The 20405-nt window shown below is 41.3% G+C and overlaps 2 protein-coding genes across 2 annotated transcripts in view; one reads left to right on the top strand and one right to left on the bottom strand.

Annotated features, from left to right (window-relative positions):
- LOC117045005 (spectrin beta chain, non-erythrocytic 5-like) overlaps positions 1 to 4915 on the top strand; it is an 87673-nt gene extending 82758 nt beyond the window's left edge. Inside the window, 5 exon segments of the mRNA XM_033145800.1 lie at positions 297 to 382; positions 807 to 942; positions 1944 to 2059; positions 2994 to 3134; positions 4220 to 4915. Coding sequence (XP_033001691.1) covers positions 297 to 382; positions 807 to 942; positions 1944 to 2059; positions 2994 to 3134; positions 4220 to 4365 — 625 coding nt within the window. The 3' untranslated portion in view covers positions 4366 to 4915.
- Positions 4916 to 6332: 1417 nt separating this feature from the next.
- LOC117044994 (cytosolic phospholipase A2 beta-like) overlaps positions 6333 to 20405 on the bottom strand; it is a 40386-nt gene continuing 26313 nt past the window's right edge. Inside the window, exons 12-20 of the mRNA XM_033145791.1 lie at positions 19839 to 19975; positions 18393 to 18615; positions 16796 to 16910; positions 12573 to 12710; positions 11816 to 11917; positions 10906 to 11088; positions 10397 to 10563; positions 9200 to 9386; positions 6333 to 7357 (exon numbers count right to left, since the gene is read on the bottom strand). Coding sequence (XP_033001682.1) covers positions 7110 to 7357; positions 9200 to 9386; positions 10397 to 10563; positions 10906 to 11088; positions 11816 to 11917; positions 12573 to 12710; positions 16796 to 16910; positions 18393 to 18615; positions 19839 to 19975 — 1500 coding nt within the window. The 3' untranslated portion in view covers positions 6333 to 7109. The remainder of the gene's footprint in view (positions 7358 to 9199; positions 9387 to 10396; positions 10564 to 10905; positions 11089 to 11815; positions 11918 to 12572; positions 12711 to 16795; positions 16911 to 18392; positions 18616 to 19838; positions 19976 to 20405) is intronic.

Below are 20405 nucleotides of genomic sequence, written 5' to 3'. Positions count from 1 at the left end.
GTTTACTCCATGTTGGTTAAATGAGGTTGGTTGTCCCACACAATCTAAAACATGCATCTCTGTATCTAGACTAATTTGAATGTCATTCCCTGTATCCCAACGAAACTGCAGAAATTAGTGATCTTTTTGTATCATTGCATATTAGTCGTCCTTTTTGTTGTCTGCATCCTTAACTTTATCTCAAAATAAAAATCCAATTGAAATCAAAAGAAGAGAATTCTGGGTTTTCCTATACAGTACATAACTTATTGGGAAAGGCTACCCCAGAACTCAGTCCTTCAATCTGTGACTTACAGGTTGAGTGATGGATCAGAGTACTACTTTGCAGCACCTTCTCAGAAGCTAATGGAAGGCTGGGTGCAAGCACTGTGGACTACATTAGGTAAGGCTGTTTGATTCATTTTATGCAGCATTTCCCTATTTCTGCCCATGTGACATTCCCACAAGATGCATCAACAGAGGTGCATAATTAGACAAGCAAAAGACACACATACTGAAGTACTCCAGAGTCTGTTACAACATAGAAATCTGCCTTATGCCAAATCAAACCATTGGTCTATCCAGCTCAGTTTTATCTATACTGACTAGCAACTTTCAGGATTTCAGAGCGGAAGTTATCACAGCGCTACCTGGAGATGCCAAAGATTGAATCAGGGACCTTCTGCACAAAGAGCAGAAGCTTTTCTGACTGAAGATAAGAAGTCTGGATAAGGGCTGTATCTCAGGAGCAATATTGGATTTAAAAACTAACCCTTCGTATTAATTATCTTTCATCCATATTATATTTTTTACTTGCGTTCCACAAGGCCACCATAACAGCCTGCGTTCTCTACGGAATGAACTTCTAGCAACTACAAATGCAACAAGGCCTCAGATAAAACCTTGGATCTCTGCAGCTGGAAGTTCTGCCAACAAGGAGATTACCAAAAGTCTGCTTCTCAGGTACACACTGATTTTGTATATGTCGTGTCAAATGTTACTTATCCATCATCTTTGTAAAGGCTGCAGTAACCTAAGTAACATAGATTGTTTTTTACGGCATAGATATGCCTCTGCATCTTATAAACACTCCTGTCAGAAATGATGACAATACAGTACAGTGGTACCTCTGGTTAAGAACTTAATTTGTTCCAGAGGTCCTTTCTTAACCTGAAACTGTTCTTAACCTGAGGTACCACTTTAGCTAATGGGGCCTCCCGCTGCTGCCACCGCGCCGCCACCACGCAATTTCTGTTCTCATCATGAAGCAAAGTTCTTAACCTGAGGTACTATTTCTGGGTTAGCGGAGTCTGTAACCTGAAGCGTCTGTAACCCGAGGTACCACTGTAGGTAGGGGTCATCCAGACTTCTTTTTTGTGCCACATTTCTGGGCACAAGTCCATGCTTTAGTGCCACGTTTCAGCACTCCCCCCCCCCCCGGTACTTTCACTGCAAAAGCCCACTCTCTTCCACTGAATCAGAGCAAACAGCAATGTGCTGGAAATCTGAATTGCTGTTTGTTCCGATTCTTGTTAAAAAGTATGTTTTCACGGGGAAAGCACTGGGGCAAAAACAAAACAAGACAGCACTTTAAAGCGCAGGCCTGTGCCTAGAAAACACTGGGCAAAAGGTAAGCATGGAAGGCTCTTAGATGTTGCTGGAAATTATGCTGGTGGATATTATTAGGATGAGGAATGCCAGTGTCTTAAAACCAGCACTTACTTCTGCAAAATACCTCACTGAAATCTCTGCCCATTCTTCCTCTGGATCAGGCCATCCCCTCCATGACACCTCTACAGGACTTGTGGCAAAATGATTGGTGGTTCTTTGTTTTGTTTCTTGTGAGTTCCCCTTAATATATTTACAGTTAAGGGTGTGATATACTGAAAGTAATTTAAACTTGTATTTGTTATCTAAGTTTTGAGTAAAGGAAAGCTAATATGTTTAATACGGGTTCTTGATAGGAGAACACCTTCCTTCAAAGTTGCAAAAGAAAAAAAGCCTGTTGGAAATCCCCAGGAATCAGGAGAATTGATACAGGATTTTAATATAAACTTTACTCAGGATTCTGAAGATTCTGGTAATACTGGAACATTTTTTCTTTTATTAAAAATATATAAATACGCCTAAGAGGGGGAAATACATAATATAGAAATGAAAATATGCTGTGTAATGTTGCTGTTGTTGTTGTATGTTTATTTATATATTTCTCCGTGACAGGAACTCAAGGCAGCTTACATATAAAAATACACCATATTCTTCTTCCATATAGTATAATCCAGTTTACTAACCTAATATTTTGACGATATTTTGACCATTGACCATAGCAGTATACAAACTTCTTACCAGTCAAGTGCACAGATTAATTGTTTTATTCATGGTACATACATAAATTTGAGATACAGACTTCTTCTGGATTCCATAAAGGGAATAAAAAGCATTATTATTAATCTATTATCAGTTTTCATATCTTCTCTCATTATGAAAATATTCAAAAGGTGGTGGAGAGTAATAGAGAAGTGTAGGATAAATTATTCATTCAATTAGGAGATGTGAACTGTACTTTATCTAGGTCAGGCCTCCCCAATTTATAATCCACCTTGGTGAACAGAGCTCGTCAGATGCATACTGTAGCCTGCTAGAGCAGACCTTTCCAAACTGTGTGTCGCGACATTCGTGTGTCACCTGCAGTGTGTAAGTGTGTTGCATGAGTGCTCCTTATGCTCCTCAAGGCACTGGAAAGGGGTTAGTTTAACCTCTGGTTTGTTAGTAAAACGGAATTACTGTCTAGTGAAATGATGCATGTCTAAAAAGTGTGTCATCAACATGAAAAGTTTGGAAAGCTCTGTGCTAAAGGCTTGATAACCTCCCAGCAGTCCCAAGTCAACAGATTTCTTCAAGCCCTTATTCGTGACTTGAAGAAATCAATAGTGATCTATAAATATTTCTAGAGTTTTGATGGTAGCTTTACCCAGCCACAGGACCATTAAAGATGTGTTAATAACTCATTTCAGATGCTTCTTCTGTGCACTCTGTGGAGTCCATTCCAATAACACTGTTGATGTCCAGTCTATCAGATCGTCCTCAAAGCTATCACAAAACACAGCCTTATCCTAATGGAGGAAAGGAAGGAACTCTGGATCAAGGAGTCCAAGGTAAAGTTTAACTGCAGTAAGGCAGAAGGGGGCAATTTTCTGGGTAACTTGAGATACAATAATACAATTCATAAACATCAGCCTGAAGGGGTGGTTGCTCTCATATTGTGCATATATTAATTTTGGTTTAACACCACTTGTACATTTAAACACACATCCACTCTCCATCTCTGTTTTGTCCCTGAGGAGGTGTGGAATGTATCAACTAAGAAAATGATATAGTCCATGGGAAATGTTTGTTAAAATGTGAGGTTATAAATTAGGAGGAATCAAGTGAAAAAACAGGTTTGGCTAGGAAATGTATCAAATTCTTAGGGGGTTGGAATAATGAACTGAGGAATCTGCTCCAATTACACGCCTCTGTGTGAAATTCCTCCTTGTTCTCATTGCATATTTGGCCTTTCCCCAGGGATGTATGTCAAACACAGACAAATCACCCACTGACTGAGCCTGCAAGGCATTCAGTAAAGCAGCTCTGTAACATGCTGTGTCACTTCCAAAACAACAACTCCTAAATCACCAGAATAGGAGTCAAGTTGATTTAGCAGATGCTGTAGTGTAAGGCCTGATAGCCCCTTGTTTTTACCTTTATAAATTCTGCTTCTGCTCCTTGAGTAGTGGCAACCCAGGGAGATCAGACATAGAATTTGGCGCAGGGTGTCACATTGATGGGTGGTTATTTTTCCAGGAGTGTGTCACGGCAGCTTTTTAGTGTGATGGGGAAAGGCAATAGCTCAGTGGTATTTTTGCATAAAAGGAGCCCAGGTTCGATCCCTAGCATAGTCAGGTAAGGCTGGGGGGAAATCCCTTGTCTGAAACCATGGAGAGCTACTGTCAGTCTCTGTAGGCAACATGGAGCTGGCTATTGGCTCAGAATACAAGGATCCTGACCAGCACGAGATTTTTAGGATCCCAGGTAGAAGAATTTCCCTTTTCCATTTGGAGGCCCTTTTGGTTGCACCGTTGCCTAATAAAGGGTAGTTCTCCAGGAATATATAATAGGGCCTTCTCTGCAGTTGCACCCTGGTTGTGAAATATGCTTCCTCCTGAGATTAGGCAGGTGCTGACAATGGTTAGTTTTTCAGGAGCCAAAGCTGAACCAAAAACTGAAGTAACCAAGAGCCTAGACGCTCTCCAGAACCCAGGGAGAACAGAGCCAGAGATTGATGTCACAAAGCAGAAGAAAAAGAAAGAGAAGAATGTCTTCAAAAAGCTTTTTAGCAAGAAATAAGAGTGGCAAATGGAAGAGAGTGCTGCAGTTCTGTGGATGTGCTGAGTTCTTCTTTTCACTACACCCTCTTGCCTTCACTAAGTAAATAAAACAAAACAGTGCCACTGTCAATAATTCAGCACCAATATATTTTAGACTGTAAACCATATGGACTGAAAAGCCATAAGAGTGACTATAGACTGGCTGCCCTCAGCATACTTATTTTTTTAGAGCGAAGTACTGCAAGAAAGGAAGACTTAAGCCTCCTTCACATATTAAGCATGTGAAAGGGTCTTTGTGACTACAAAGAGCCATTGGGACCCCTCTCCCCACTGCTGGCCCATTCCTTTACATTAGGCTGTTGCCATCCATGGATTGTACATTAAAAATGCACTATAGTAAGAGAAAAGCATGAATCTGTTTACGTTCTTTCATTTTAATGTTTAGAAACTGTTTTCCAGAGAGAACTAGGTTTTAGATAATACATAGAATGGAGACCGAATTTTATACTGATGTTTTCTAGTTTAAACTAATGGGAAACATTTTTTCATATACCTCTTTAAATAAAACTGACCCCACATGAACTATTTACTGTTGCAACTGTTTGATTATGATGTTATAGTCACCACATAGTAACTGCATATATTCCTGAGATACTCTTAAAGCAAAAAATAAAAATAAAAATTCCTGAGTTCCTTCCTAGTACAGTACATTTACACTTCTATTCATTTTGCCTTTGTTAAATGTGGCAATGCTTTATTTAAAACACACCAAAATGTTTAACCTTGACTGCTTTAGAACAAAATTGGTTATACTTTGTCCCTCAAGTCCCTGTTCTTTATATTTCAAATTTCTTGACATGATGATGAAAATGTACCATTTCTGGGTGGTCTTGCTTTTATATGAGAGATGCAAATACTTTTGAACCAGATTCTGAAACTGTAAAAATCATATTACCCCAAATAATTTCTGAAGAGTGGATATAATTTGCTCCAGCTGAAGATCTGGTTTTTAATACTTTATGTTCTGTGGAGACAAAATTCTTCTGACACTATTTAAGGATCTGACATGCCTACCCTCAGGTTTATGGTAACATCTTCCAGAGCATTCATAAGCAATGGAAACCAGCTTTTTACAGGGTATGTTCAATTTACAGCAAACAAGTTGAAGGCTTCCTTTTTAACTATACAACATAACTGTTTGACACTGCATCCCCCAGCAGGTTTTGCATGCAAAAATATAATCACCAACTATGCACTGCTTGTGTGTAAGAGGTTGCCTCAGCAAAGAACCAGGCATGTGGAATCAGGGCACCTGACATCACAATTCACATACAGTCATACCTCAGGTTACGGCTGCTTCAGGTTGCACGTTTTCGGGTTGCGGACTGCACCGAACCCAGAAGTACCGCAACAGGTTACTTCCGGGTTTCGGCACTCTCGCAGAAGCGCTGAATCACAACCTGCGCGTGCGCAGACATGCCGCTGCAGGTTATGGATGCTGTGGGTTGCAAATGCGCCTCCTGCACGGATTGCATTCGCAACCCGAGCGTCCACTGTAGAGGCTTTGCTGATCTCTGCCAGTCCAAACAGACTTGCAGGATTTGATGGGGAGGGATATCAAAGCAACCATGCTGCACAAATAGCAATATTATAGTGCCAGTCTATATAAAAAAATACTACATTGGTAGAATCAGCTGCCTCAAAGCACCAAAAGAGCTACATTTATTTATTGAGTCAGATTAGCAGTTCATCTATCTAGCCTAACACTGTGAATGCTGACCACAGCATGTCTCAGACCCAGTTTCTGAGCGTATCAGACAGGTGCTATTCCCAGCCCTAGAGTCTCATACATCAACTATATCTGTCTCCAATGCAGCAACTAGTGGGCAACATTTTAAAGTATTTAGGCTTCAATGGGTATGGATTCTTTCATTAATCAATAAATCTCCAAGTAAGTGTTTGCAGAAGATATTTAGCTGCCTCCTAAATCACTTCTATTGTGGCAAATTTAGGTATAGTTTCAGGTTAAAAAGGATCAAATACAAGCAAAAGAAGCCATGTTGTGGATTGAGTTTGTTGGACTATGGTTAACTAACAGATCTTACTAAACACAGAGGCAATACCAGCAAACAAGGCGATATTGCCAATATTTATAATGGGTTTCGTTAAGTTATAATACTAAATTATTTTAGCAATGGTGGTTTTTATTCACAGCTGAAATGTGTCAATCCTCTTTAGAATAGGGAATGGAAACAATAGTGATTAGCAAAGGAACAGCAAGAATATCTGTATGGTATGACGTAATTGCTCAGAGTGGAATTGATGCAAGAAAGCTCCGCTCTTCACAGTTTCGATTGGTACTGAAGTCCAACACATCTCCTTCATTTCCATTAGAGTTGCAGAGGGTCACCATTCAAAGTATAATAAACAAATCCCTGTGACCTCTCCTCTCAAATTAACGTATCAACAATGTCACTCCTTGCAATACAATATCAGCTACGCACTGACTTGGTAACTTTAACTGAGTGTCATCCAGTTGCATCAGAATTGCCTCCTGAAGCTCTTCCGGCTATATTCCTCACATTGTTCACAAGCTACAACCCAGGTATGTGAACCTGAACATGGCTCAAAAAACAGGATTATTAATAAATAAAGAAGCCACCTGTTCAAACTAGGCAGGGTGGGAACTACACTAGTGTTCACTGCAAACTGCTTGGTATGACTATGCCTTAGCATTACCTCCAACAATATAAGTGTTGGGGGCTAAATGGTGCCCTGCTCAAGGAGACAGAATTGCTTTCTAGCCTGAGACCAAATGTTTTTCTTCTTCTGTATAGCATGCTGGATGGCCTGGAGGATGTGGTCTTCGCTACAGAGGATGTTATAGGTGCACAGGTTTAGTAGTTTGTCAAAGTCCTCCTCACTGTAGGTTAAATGAATTGTTTTGTAAGGCGAGTCTTTACCCAAGTTTACTTCACCTCCACTCATTTCAGAAGGAGTGCGTTTCACCCCTGAAAGAAACAAACAAAACAAAACCACTGGTAAGCAAACCTTACTTCATTCAGAGTTCTGTACTGCATTTTGGTTGGAAGTGTCAACGTTTGCTAATTGGAAACAACCAACAGCAACAAAAAGGTTCCACATTACTCTACATGCTCTCCTTGTTATGCACTACCCAATTTGCTGAGCAGTGAGAAATTCAAAAAGTACTATAGGGTTTTGTTTTCTTTTGGGCAAGACAACATTGTACTTTTAGGGTATTTTTCCAATACTCATTCCTGCAAATCCAAGCAGCATCCCCTTGAAACTTTCATTCAGCCAGCTAAAAGTCCCAATAAAAGTTTCTCCTGTGATAGCAACAATGCATCTTTGCAAATTCTTTTGTTGTTGTTGTTTGCATCTGTGTGCTCTTCCAAGCATGCATTCATATGCACACTTTACCCTAGCACATACCTTTTTGTACATACTACTTGGCTGGGGAACTGCTGTGCAAAATTCAGAGAATGGAATTTTGAAGGATAACTGTGTTTGGGTTCGCGTATTGTTTCAGAAAATGCAGATTACATAAATTAGCCTTTAAGAGCGCACTGAATCAACTCCCCACCCCATCCATAGGGGTGGAGGTAGAAGCCAGGGGCATTCTTTTCCCAGGCCTCTGAAAAGGGTGAAAATGTCCATAGTGTTTCTGCCAACAATTTTGGAAATGACACCTATTGAATCTCACCATGACTGGGGCAAGCTTTGGAGATAATTGCAGAGCATTCCCCCCCCCCCTTTTGAATTTCATCCAATCTTATGCAGTATGAAGCCCTACTATATTTTGCTATTGGCAAACCTCCTGCTTGTACAGTTTTACAGCTGCCATGTGAGCCTGTAGCTCAGAAATGTGTTACTGTCTGGGATTCATGTTTGCTTGTCTCCAATTAACAGTTTGGGGCCAAGGTGGAAGACTGCAAATCTTGGCTCCGGCATTCTTTCCATATATTCTCATTGGCCTTTTATTGGAAGGAAAGTGGAATCTTATGTTAGGTCCACCCCATTCCCACATCTACAATTTGGAGTGATGGATTCACTACATACAAATTCCAAATTATGGATATTTAAAAAGAGATTGCTTACTTGCTTCTTGTATTATTTAGCTGCTTAGGAAAGTTGGAAGACACAGCCAGAGTCTATTATGTGTAAACAATAGCTGGCCTAGCACTTCTGTGATAAAACTCCTGCCACAAAACCTATTGGATAACTCAGGGGTCAAAGTTTGACTCTTTCCCACCCTTTCAGCTATTCAACAACCCAAGTAACTAAATGCCACCACTGCTCCCAATTCGGGGACATGTTCGCATAGAAATAGCAAGATGCATATAAATAATGCCAGATATATATTGGGAATGCCAGTTTACTACACAGCAAGATACAAAAAATCAATCAAGCCATTCCTACTTCTCACCCAGGGTGTACACACTCCCCTTCCATCTCTCATCTGGATGGGGTGAGGAGGGGACAGGTTTTTAGTTATTTCAGAGACCTGTGTTCAGTGGGTGGGTGGGTGTATAAATCAGCAAACATCTCCCTTTCCTCTCTGTGTTGCTGGCAGGGGAAAGTGGGTGTATGGGGGGGGGAGAATCCTGGTGGGTGCCAGTTTCCTCCAGAACTCCCTCCAAGTGAAGCTAAGTCAACATGCACCAACATTCCAAGAGGGGGGAAATGGCAGGCACCACCAGTGAGGGTTCCTAGTGATAGAAGCATCAAATACAAATGGATTAAACAAAAAAATAAAATGTGGAAACAAGTCTGAGAAGTTCAGACTAGAGATTGCTGTTAAGAACGCATTAGGCAATGAGCGCTGAATTTACCTGGTGCCTTGTACTCCTTGAACGAGGCACATACTAGCGGGAAATAAATCAGCATTGGAGCTTGCAGGTTATCTTCATCTGAGAACACATAGCACTCTTTGGGATTCTTCCAGTCCTCTTCGGTTAGGTCAACTTTTGGAAAAGGAATACTTTGCTTTTCACAGTATTTGGCTGTCAACTGTATTTGCTGGAGAAGACACAAATGAACACTTTCTGTTTATCAGAATTTAAGTCAATAGTACTGTAAACTGAATTGACCCATGATTGGCCACCTAGAGTGGCTGAACTGTGGGGTGGGAATACAAAACATATACCTGTGATACAAAATACAGGCTACTGTTCTGTTCTCTAAGATGTTTTGACAGCAATTGTTATAGAAAAATGATATTATTATTACTTTATTTATATCCCACCCATCTCATAAATTTAAAATTAAAAGTGAAAAGATTTTTTTTATGTTTGAAGTTTTATTCTGTTTTTAGTGTTCTGTTGGAGGCCACCCAGAATGCCTGGGGAAACTCAGACAGATGGGTGGGGTACAAATAATAAAATTAATTATTTTATCATCATCATCATCATCAAATGTGTCCAATAGTGTGTGTATTATTTCTGTTAATGAGAGAGAGAACACCCAATGACAACAGCCTGGTGACTTTTTACAGGGACCACACAATTCTTTTCAGAGCCAGTGAGAAAGTCACTGCCACTGTGGCACTTGATTCTTGAATAGCAAGGTGGATTCAGAGATGGGGTATACCAAACCCATACCACTATAACTCCCTGCATTAGCAAGGAAGGGACTCCACTAACCTGCCCTTATAAACCACTTACATACATACCTGCATCATGTCCCAAAAGCTGATTTTATGACTCTCATTAAAGCCACTTCCACCTCTCTTAGGTGTCATGTTTGCTTCAGCAAGCCGCCCCACCCCATTGGCATGTGGGATACTCTGAGCCAGAGGCAGCATGGCAGCTTCCCTTTTAAGCACTGAAACTGCTTTAAAGTAGGTCCGATCATTTGTCTACGCTGCCTAATACTCTGGCTGACAACAACCCATTACCGCTTTACCTGAAATGTCAAGGATGGAACCTGCTGAACTATTGTCCTCCCCACAACTGTCTCCAAGCTTCCTGGGGTGCCACCTTGCTACAGATACTGGGATGGAAAGTCATATAGAGTTTATTCCTTCTTACCTTGAAGGGTGAGCTAAGGTCATAATTCACAATGATGATGACATCCACATTCCTCTCTGGCTTAAGGAGTGGTGGAATACTGGTGTTAACAAAAAAGCCTATATCTATTAAGCACAGTGATTTCTCCACTGGTGTCAGCTTGTTAGGAGAAGCATCAAACACAGTATCTGAAAAAAACAAGGTTTAAGGTTTCTTATCAGCATGACCGTGAGAAAGATGATTATGTCAAAGTAACATGGTAGCAAGTATTAACATCCATCACTGGTAAGATTTGCATTCTTTTCATAATAATTCACCTTGATTCTACTGGGTAAACCCAGCAAACTGAGCAGGAGTTGCACAACAGCACTCCCCTTGCTAAAAAATGAAAATTACATAGGGCCATGGTTCCCAAACTCATGGACCAGTTGAAAATTGCTGAGGGTCTTGATGAATTTTCTGCTGGCTGTAGAAAACTGAGCTAGTTGTGAAGGGCCAAAACCTTTTAGGGAACCATAGTTATTAGTTACCTCTCCATTCAATAAATTCTTTCTGTTGCAAATAGTCTTTATGAAAGTCAAGACTTTGTAGGAAGTTGTGAGTTTCCCCTTTTAAAAGACGATCAGTTAGAATATCATTAAAGATTTCACCAAGTTTTCCAGGTCCACAATTTGGAGGCTTATAGATCGTGAAATATCCTTCATGTTCTTCACCTGAAATAAAATATTGAGGAAGTTAATTTCTGGAAGCTTTCGCTTCCCTTTCCAGAACATAAAACTTCAAGGTTCTTCAGGTATTTTTTTTTTTTCACACAACCATGTTCCATTGATAAAGGCATCATCCAACTGGCACACTCTTGGAAAATGAAAACCAAACTCAATCACTTAAGCTTGTAAGTGGGATCCACAACCAAAAGTTGCAGTGTATCCTCATCCCCTTAATAGGGGTGCTCCTGTTCAGGGTTCCTGCCAGCAAGGCTATACTATAACCCCCCCCCCTCTCAGTTTCATGGTTTTCTCTTCAAACTTGCAGAGCCTTATTCAATTAAATTGTTGTGCTACCAGAAGCCAGCAGATGATCCTTGTGCTGACAGAACCTTAGCCTTTGAGCTATGTTGAATAGAAGCCATGGTCAACATGGCTCCTGGATGCCACTGTTTTTGCCCTGGAGGGGAAGGGGAAGGAATTGATGAATTGGGATGTGATGCAAGACTGCCAAATCGAGACTTCAAAGTTTTGTGTCCTCTGTCCTATGAACCAGCCTGGCTTGTGGCATCACAGAGGGTGGCCCACAGAAGCAGTCAAAAACGTTTTTAAATATTAATTTTAAAGTTAATTATATATGTGACAAATTTGAGGAGGGAATAAGCATGTTGGGGGAGCTGCATGCAACCCACAGCCGTGCAAGCAAGAATAAAGTGGTCGGTACTGAAGCTCTTACTCTTGGCCAGGTCTTTGGCCCATCGATCCCAAAATTCTTTTGTCGTTGAAGCAGTATACAGCCCATCCAGAAGATTCACACAGTAGATGTTAGTCCAGATACCTGTAAGTCCAAACACATAGAAAAATCATTGTACTAACCCAAGTTAACCACCAAAATCAGGAGAATCAGTGTCTATATGCTCAATGAACAAGCAAATTATTTGCTTTAACACCAAGCTATTAGTCACGCTACCACGAGAGGCCAAATGTTGCTATATCACTGAAACACAGGAAGTAGATTCAGATTATTACTTTTTCAACCATTTTGTCAGTCTGCTGCTCTTGAAAGTAATTTGTGAGTAGCAAAGAAAAATTAACACTACTGTATGTGCATTTTTGGTTTGCAATGAAAGCATTAAAGGAATCAGTTGTTTTTTTCTTCCATACATTATTTGCATCCATTAGCACTGCTAACAATACATTTAAACAACAGCTGAAAGAAATGCAGTAAGAGCATAATCACACCATGACACACTGAATTACGGGAGTGTGATGTCTTGGGAAACTGAGTTTGTTCTTTACACAGAGATAGAATCTTGCATAATCTACATCACATATCAACAATGAGGTATAACATTATTAAAAATAATATGAGAGATATGCTTGTACACTGGCATCATGTGGTTGTCATGAAGCACTGATAACATTGAAGAAAGGAGATGCACAAGGATGTCAAAAGGCTGATAGGTTTTCTAGTTTATGAGTAAACAGATCACCTTCCAGATAACAAATCCGGGATTCTGGGATCTTCTTCACTAGCTTTCCCATGAAGAATTCACTATCAAAATCTTCTGCACGAATGTTGACACCATATTTCTGGAACCCTACTTCATAAGGAGAGAAGTCCACCCATTCTGCAAACAAAATGGTGTACAGAAGGTTAAATGCCTCTAAACTTTATAGCTAGGTCACTAATATAAAAAGAAGCAGAAAAGAAGTAGGCAAACATCCTCAGTGGGCATTCTTGGTGGAAGAAGTAGCATCATTAGACAGCAAACCATCGAGTCCCATTTTTGTATCTTGATGTAAAGTCTGACTAGGGTAGTAAATGATGGTCTAAATTAAAAATAGAATAATTTGCCCTGCTCTGTATTTAAAGACCAAAAGGCCAACTAGCAGAGAGCAACAAAAGGTGTGCAAAGGAATTGCCTAAGTTTATTCAAGTGAGATTTTGGAGGACAAAACACTGACAATTTTATACAACATCTGGAATATGGGTACAGAAAACACCACCTACAGAAAAGCCAACATGGGATACAAGGTGTTGTTGTTGTTGTTCAGTCGTTCAGTCGTGTCCGACTCTTCGTGACCCCATGGACCAGAGCACGCCAGGCACGCCTATCCTTCACTGCCTCCCGCAATTTGGCCAAACTCATGTTAGTAGCTTCGAGAATACTGTCCAACCATCTCATCCTTTGTCGTCCCCTTCTCCTTGTGCCCTCCATCTTTCCCAACATCAGGGTCTTTTCCAGGGAGTCTTCTCTTCTCATGAGGTGGCCAAAGTACTGGAGCCTCAACTTCAGGATCTGCCCTTCTAGTGAGCACTCAGGGCCGATTTCCTTGAGAATGGATAGGTTTGATCTTCTTGCAGTCCATGGGACTCTCAAGAGTCTCCTCCAGCACCATAATTCAAAAGCATCAATTCTTCGGCGATCAGCCTTCTTGATGGTCCAGCTCTCACTTCCGTACATTACTACTGGGAAAACCATAGCTTTAACTATACGGACCTTTGTTGGCAAGGTGATGTCTTTGCTTTTTAAGATGCTGTCTAGGTTTGTCATTGCTTTTCTCCCAAGAAGCAGGCGTCTTCTAATTTCGTGACTGCTGTCACCATCTGCAGTGATCATGGAACCCAAGAAAGTGAAATCTCTCACTGCCTCCATTTCTTCCCCTTCTATTTGCCAGGAGGTGATGGGACCAGTGGCCATGATCTTAGTTTTTTTGATGTTGAGCTTCAGACCATATTTTGCGCTCTCCCCTTTTACCCTCATTAAAAGGTTCTTCAATTCCTCCTCACTTTCTGCCATCAAGGTTGTATCATCAGCATATCTGAGGTTGTTGATATTTTTTCCGGCAATCTTAATTCCGGTTTGGGATTCATCCAGCCCAGCCTTTCGCATGATGAATTCTGCATATAAGTTAAATAAGCAGGGAGACAATATACAGCCTTGTCGTACTCCTTTCCCAATTTTGAACCAATCAGTTATTCCATATCCAGTTCTAACTGTAGCTTCTTGTCCCAAATAGAGATTTCTCAGGAGACAGATGAGGTGATCCGGCACTCCCATTTCTTTAAGAACTTTCCATAGTTTGCTGTGGTCGACACAGTCAAATGCTTTTGCGTAGTCAATGAAGCAGAAGTAGATGTTTTTCTGGAACTCTCTAGCTTTCTCCATAATCCAGCGCATGTTTGCAATTTGGTCTCTGGTTCCTCTGCCCCTTCGAAATCCAGCTTGCACTTCTGGGAGTTCTCGGTCCACGTACTGCTTAAGCCTGCCTTGTAGAATTTTAAGCATAACCTTGCTAGCGTGTGAAATGAGTGCAATTGTGCGGTAGTTAGAGCATTCTTTGGCACTGCCCTTCTTTGGGATTGGGATGTAAACTGATCTTCTCCAATCCCCTGGCCACTGCTGAGTTTTCCAAACTTGTTGGCATATTGAGTGTAGCACCTTAACAGCATCATCTTTTAGGATTTTAAATAGTTCAGCTGGAATATCATCACTTCCACTGGCCTTGTTGTTAGCAAGGCTTTCTAAGGCCCATTTGACTTCACTCTCCAGGATGTCTGGCTCAAGGTCAGCAACCACACTACCTGGGGTGTATGAGACCTCTATATCTTTCTGGTATAGTTCCTCTGTGTATTCTTGCCACCTCTTCTTGATGTCTTCTGCTTCTGTTAGGTCCTTTCCACTTTTGTCCTTAATTGTGGTAATCTTTGTACGAAATGTTCCTTTCATATCTCCAATTTTCTTGAACAGATCTCTGGTTTTTCCCATTCTGTTATTTTCCTCTATTTCTTTGCATTGCTCGTTTAGAAAGGCCCTCTTGTCTCTCCTTGCTATTCTTTGGAAATCTGCATTCAATTTCCTGTATCTTTCACTATCTCCCTCGCATTTTGCTTGCCTTCTCTCCCCCGCTATTTTTAAGGCCTCATTGGACAGCCACTTTGCTTTCTTGCATTTCTTTTTCATTGGGATGGTTTTCGTTGCTGCCTCCTGTATAATGTTACGAGCCTCCATCCACAGTTCTTCAGGCACTCTATCCACCAAATCTAAGTCCTTAAACCTGTTTTTCACTTCAACTGTGTATTCATAAGGAATTTGATTTAGATTGAATCTTACTGGCCCAGTGGTTTTTCCTACTTTCTTCAGTTTAAGCTGGAATTTTGCTATAAGAAGCTGATGATCAGAGCCACAGTCAGCTCCAGGTCTTGTTTTTGCTGAGTGTATAGAGCTTCTCCATCTTTGGCTGCAGAGAATATAATCAATCTGATTTCGATGTCGCCCATCTGGTGATGTCCATGTGTAGAGTCGTCTCTTGTGTTGTTGGAAAAGAGTGTTTGTGATGACCAGCTTATTCTCCTGACAGAACTCTATTAGCCTTTGCCCTGCTTCATTTTGAACTCCAAGGCCAAACTTGCCAGTTGTTCCTTTTATCTCTTGACTCCCTACTTTAGCATTCCAATCCCCTATAATGAGAAGAACATCCTTCTTTGGTGTCATTTCTATAAGGTGTTGTAAGTCTTCATAGAATTGGTCAATTTCAGTTTCTTCAGCACTGGAAGTTGGTGCATAAACTTGGATTACTGTGATGTTAAAAGGACTGCCTTGGATTCGTATCGAGATCAATCTATCATTTTTGAAATTGCATCCCAGTACAGCTTTCGCCACTCTTTTGTTGACTATGAGGGCCACTCCATTTCTTTTACGGGATTCCTGCCCGCAGTAGTAGATATGCTAGTCATCTGAACTGAATTCGCCCATTCCCGTCCATTTTAGTTCACTGATGCCTAGGATGTCAATGTTTATTCTTGCCATCTCATTTTTGACCACATCCAGCTTACCAAGGTTCATGGTTCTTACATTCCAGGTTCCTATGCAATACTTTTCTTTACAGCATTGGACTTTCCTTTCGCTTCCAGGCATATCCGCAACTGAGTGTCCTTTCGGCTTTGGCCCAGCCGCTTCATCAGCTTTGGATCTACTTGTACTTGTCCTCCGCTCTTCCCCAGTAGCATGTTGGACGCCTTCCGACCTGAGGGGCTCATCTTCCAGCGTCATATCTTTTATATGCCTGTTGTCTTTGTCCATGGAGTTTTCTTGGCAGGGATACTGGAGTGGGTTGCCAGTTCCTCCTCCAGGTGGATCACGTTTGGTCCAAACTCTCCACTATGACCTGTCCATCTTGGGTGGCCCTGCACGGCATAGCTCATAGCTTCCCTGAGTAATTCAAGCCCCTTCGCCACGACAAGGCAGTGATCCATGAAGGGGGTAATTTCCTCTTATCTCACATATCACCATTTGAAATTTTGAACCATTGGTTTTCATTACAATTTTTAAAGCAGTTAACATCGAAACAGGCTCAAGTTTTCAGGGAAAGAAAGCAGATTATTCCAAATCAGGGTTAAAACCATTGAAAAGGAATCCCCTAGAAGTCAATACAAGAAGTATAAATATTATTCACATTAGGACTCTAAATACCAGTCTGATATGACTGTAAGCTTTAAACTGAAAGAAAAAAAGCAATCTAAACTCCCAATTAGAAATTAAGTCTCTCTTGTTTAATTTGACCTTCTGCAGGTCTACTCTAAGAAATGGATTCCCCTACAAAATAGAAGCAACTCATCTGCAAAGCCAAATGTCATTTCTCTCTGTCTTTAAACGCTCAAAGCATAAAGGATTCCATTCAACAACAGTAAGGTTAGCATGACAACACCTACCTCTGAAATCAAAGGTGTTGACTTTGTCTTTGACATTTATGGCTGTGTAGATAGGCAATGGGTTCTGGCCTTGATCCAAAGCCTGGCGCTGTTCTGAGAGTTTACTGTCATTTGACTAATATCAAAGTAAATGAAAAACAAAACATTGAAGCCAATATCTCATGAGCATCGAATATCAAAATGATGATTAAGAAACCATATTGATTACCGCCACCCCCCATCTACTACTGACTTTACCCTCTGCAAGTATATATGCTGTAAGCCGCCCAGAGTGGCTGGGGAAACCAAGCCAGATGGGCGGGGTATGAATAGGTATGGATAGTTTCACACTATAAGAAGAAAATATTAAATCTCACTGCAACACCTCCACTGGATCCCTTGCCTATTGTTTGGCCATTTTTTCTGAGTGAAAGGTTAATGCTGGAATAGGAAAATGAGCTTCCCACTGCCCCCTGAAAAGAAAAATGTGATCTAGAAATACCAGGCGTGCCCATTCCCTTCCCACCATATATGAAACTGTCTTCTATGGAGTCATAACCATTGGTCCAAGTATTCTCTAGCCAAACTGGCAGGAGCTCTCCAGGGATTTTCCAATCACCTAACTATTGCCTTTCACTGGATAGGCCAAAGACTGAATATAGCAGTTACTACATAGAAATAATGTGATCCACCACTGAACTATAGGTCTTCTACACACACAAACACCACCACCACCACCACTTCTTCACTGATAAGATGGGGAAAGCTCAAATGCCCCAAGGAATACAATTTTCTCTCCCCATTTACTTCACAGCACATGATGCTTCGTTGCTGTTATGTAAGTCTTGGCCTCTTGCAGGCTCACCAAAAATTGAGCCAAGGGCATTTCACAACAATTTCATGGTCCTTGTTTGGTGCTAGCCTTTACCAGATGAGTTTAGGATAGCATGGGAATTGGCTTGGCTTCAAATTTCCCTCCCCACTCCAACCAAGAACATGATTTTCATGTTTAAGGTGAATACAGAAACAATGAACCCCTAGCCCTCCAATCTTTCTATGAGTTTCACTCTGTTCTTTTCTTCTAGAAATGTTTTAGGGGTAGGTGATGTTACTAGTTTCTGAATGGTTTTCCTTGTGCACTGTTCTTAAGATATGATGGGAGGCAGCAATCCAATGCACATTTACTGGGAGCAAGTCCCATTGAACTTAGTTTACTTCTTAGTTCTACTTCTGAGTTTATCTGTGGTTCAATCCTGTGCTGATTAAGTCAGCATAAATATAAGCACTACCTTTCAAATGCTGCTTTCAATGCTCTTTTTTATCTGAGCATTTTATACTTCAGGTAAAAATTATTAAAGTGCTCAAACCACTACTCAGGGAGTGCTCTGTGGTGTGCAAAGTTAATAGCACTTGCAAAACCTAAAATATTGTCAAAGGGGAAAAGATAGCTGTTGCAAACAGTGTAACCTAAAGTTGTGTGAGAGTCATTCATGCTTTTCTTTGACTGGAAAAAAAACTGCCTCCATGCCCAGGGATTTTTCAACAGGTAAGCCCTTGTGGCTGCAGAGATCCATCAGAGCCCCTAGTTTAGGAATAACATAACATTTAATATACATACTTTATCATGTAAGAAAGCTTCTTGAACAAGGGCCCAGAGATCTGTAAAAGATCGAAGGTGCCCCCTTTTAACCCTCTCAACCAGCTCCTTGTGATAATACTTCAGTCGATCGATGGAAATAATATCCATTTTGCACTTCAACATGCTGCTTTTAGCTACTTTGATGGCTTCTTCCAAATTTTCATGTGACCAATCAGTCTTTCTGTACAAGTCTGTCATAGTCCTAAGAAAGGGAGGAGAAAAAACAGCATTTACAGAACAAGGATGATGATGATTTTATTTACCGTGTTGGCCTCACTTTCCCCTCCCAATTCCGACTGTGAAAAGTTAAAGTGCGGCTTATATTAGCGACCTTACGGTATGCAGCCAGGAGCACGGCGCAAACAGCACCAGGAGCGCCACCCACCCTGCACATAGTCCCCCATCCTCTCCCCCAAGGCCGGGAAGGGAGACAGCGAGTAAGAGGAAAGGCCACCGGCAACGCAGTGCAGCTCCCCCCCCCCCCCGTATGCAGCCAGGAGCAGAGATGAATGGAGAAGCTTATATTCAGGGGGGTTCCCTTTCTTTTTTCCCCTCCAATTTTAAAGGTACGGCTTATATCAGGGTGCTGCTTATATTCAGGCCAATACAGTATACCCCAGCTTTTTCCCTGTCATGGATTCTTCTGCGGCCTCAAAATGTCTTCATTTCAGGGCACTGCCACCAACAGGAACTTCCTACCACCCCGGGTGCCATGGTGACTTCCATAGTGGCAGAGTCTGATGAAGTCCAGCAGAGGGTCACCTCACCTTACCCCAGAGGCATAGCAAGGTGGGTATGGTGGATGTTGTCCACCCCGGGTGTCACCCCCGAGGGGGGTGACAAAATGCTGTGCGGAACTCAATGTCTGTGAGGGATGCTGTGGTTTTGGTGAGTGCAGGCTTCCCGCTGCCGGAACAGTCTGCCCGCCGGCTTTCCCTCAGCTGTAGGGCAGCCGGCAGACTCCTCGTCACAAGGCACACAATCTCTGGCTGCACAAAAAAAGCTCAGCAACTGTGGCTCCCCCAAAAAAGCTCCACACAAAAAATGAAATAAAGTCAAACCATTTTTTCAGGCATAAAAATTCAAGGGTGGGGGGTGACAAGAAATTTTCTGCACTGGGTACCACCTGACCTTGCTACACCACTGCAATACCCCAATCCCTTCAAGCAACAGAGACTGAGGTTTCAATTGCACTGTAATTCACTATGGCTGAGGCAGAGTTGAAACTCAGGTTCCTTAATTTTGTATCTATTGGCCCACATCATAAAATATTATTGGAGTGTGAACCAAAATACACTAGTCATGGAAAATCCCACTGAGGTGTATATTTGTTCCACTGACCTTCAGCATGTAGAATGTTAAATGGATTGTGCCCGGTATAGCTGGGATTCTAATTAAATGTGACATACTTTCCTAACTCCTTACCATGTTGATCCAGAAGCAGTGGTGATATATGAAATGCAATCCAAAAGGTTGAGTTTCTGGAGTGCTTGGAGATGACCATACAATCCTGACATGGCTCTGACTCCACCTCCTGTTGCCACAACAGCTATTACAGGGACCTGTTAAAATATATAAGCAATGGCATCACCAAAAATGTAAGTGATGACCTCAAAAACCCAAACAATTGCATTATAAGACTCTGCTTAATGTGACCGATAATTAGATTAGAATTTCAAAATCCTGGCTTTCCAGCATGCATACAGAACAAAATGCTGGTTGGAAAACGATGAAATACAGTAAGGTAGTAATCTGTGAATTAAAGGTTATTTTGTTTGATCCCTAGAATAAAGTATAGAATGTCCTGCTTTCTTAATCTCATTTGTCCTGTGAGGTGAATCCTGACTTTATAGAGGATGGAATGTGGAACATTGGCCAAGAACAAGGTTGGTTACAGCTAAGATGGGATTCAGTCTCAAATCTCATTTTGACTCTCACTTTGCATGTGCAAAACTGTGCTATCCTATACGAGTGCAGAAGTTATGGAACAGG

The sequence above is a fragment of the Lacerta agilis genome, chromosome 1, assembly GCF_009819535.1.
Source record: "Lacerta agilis isolate rLacAgi1 chromosome 1, rLacAgi1.pri, whole genome shotgun sequence".
NCBI classification, from domain to species: Eukaryota; Metazoa; Chordata; class Lepidosauria; order Squamata; family Lacertidae; genus Lacerta; species Lacerta agilis.
Note: the sequence above shows the minus strand (reverse complement) of the source record. Positions and strands in the feature narration are given on the sequence as shown.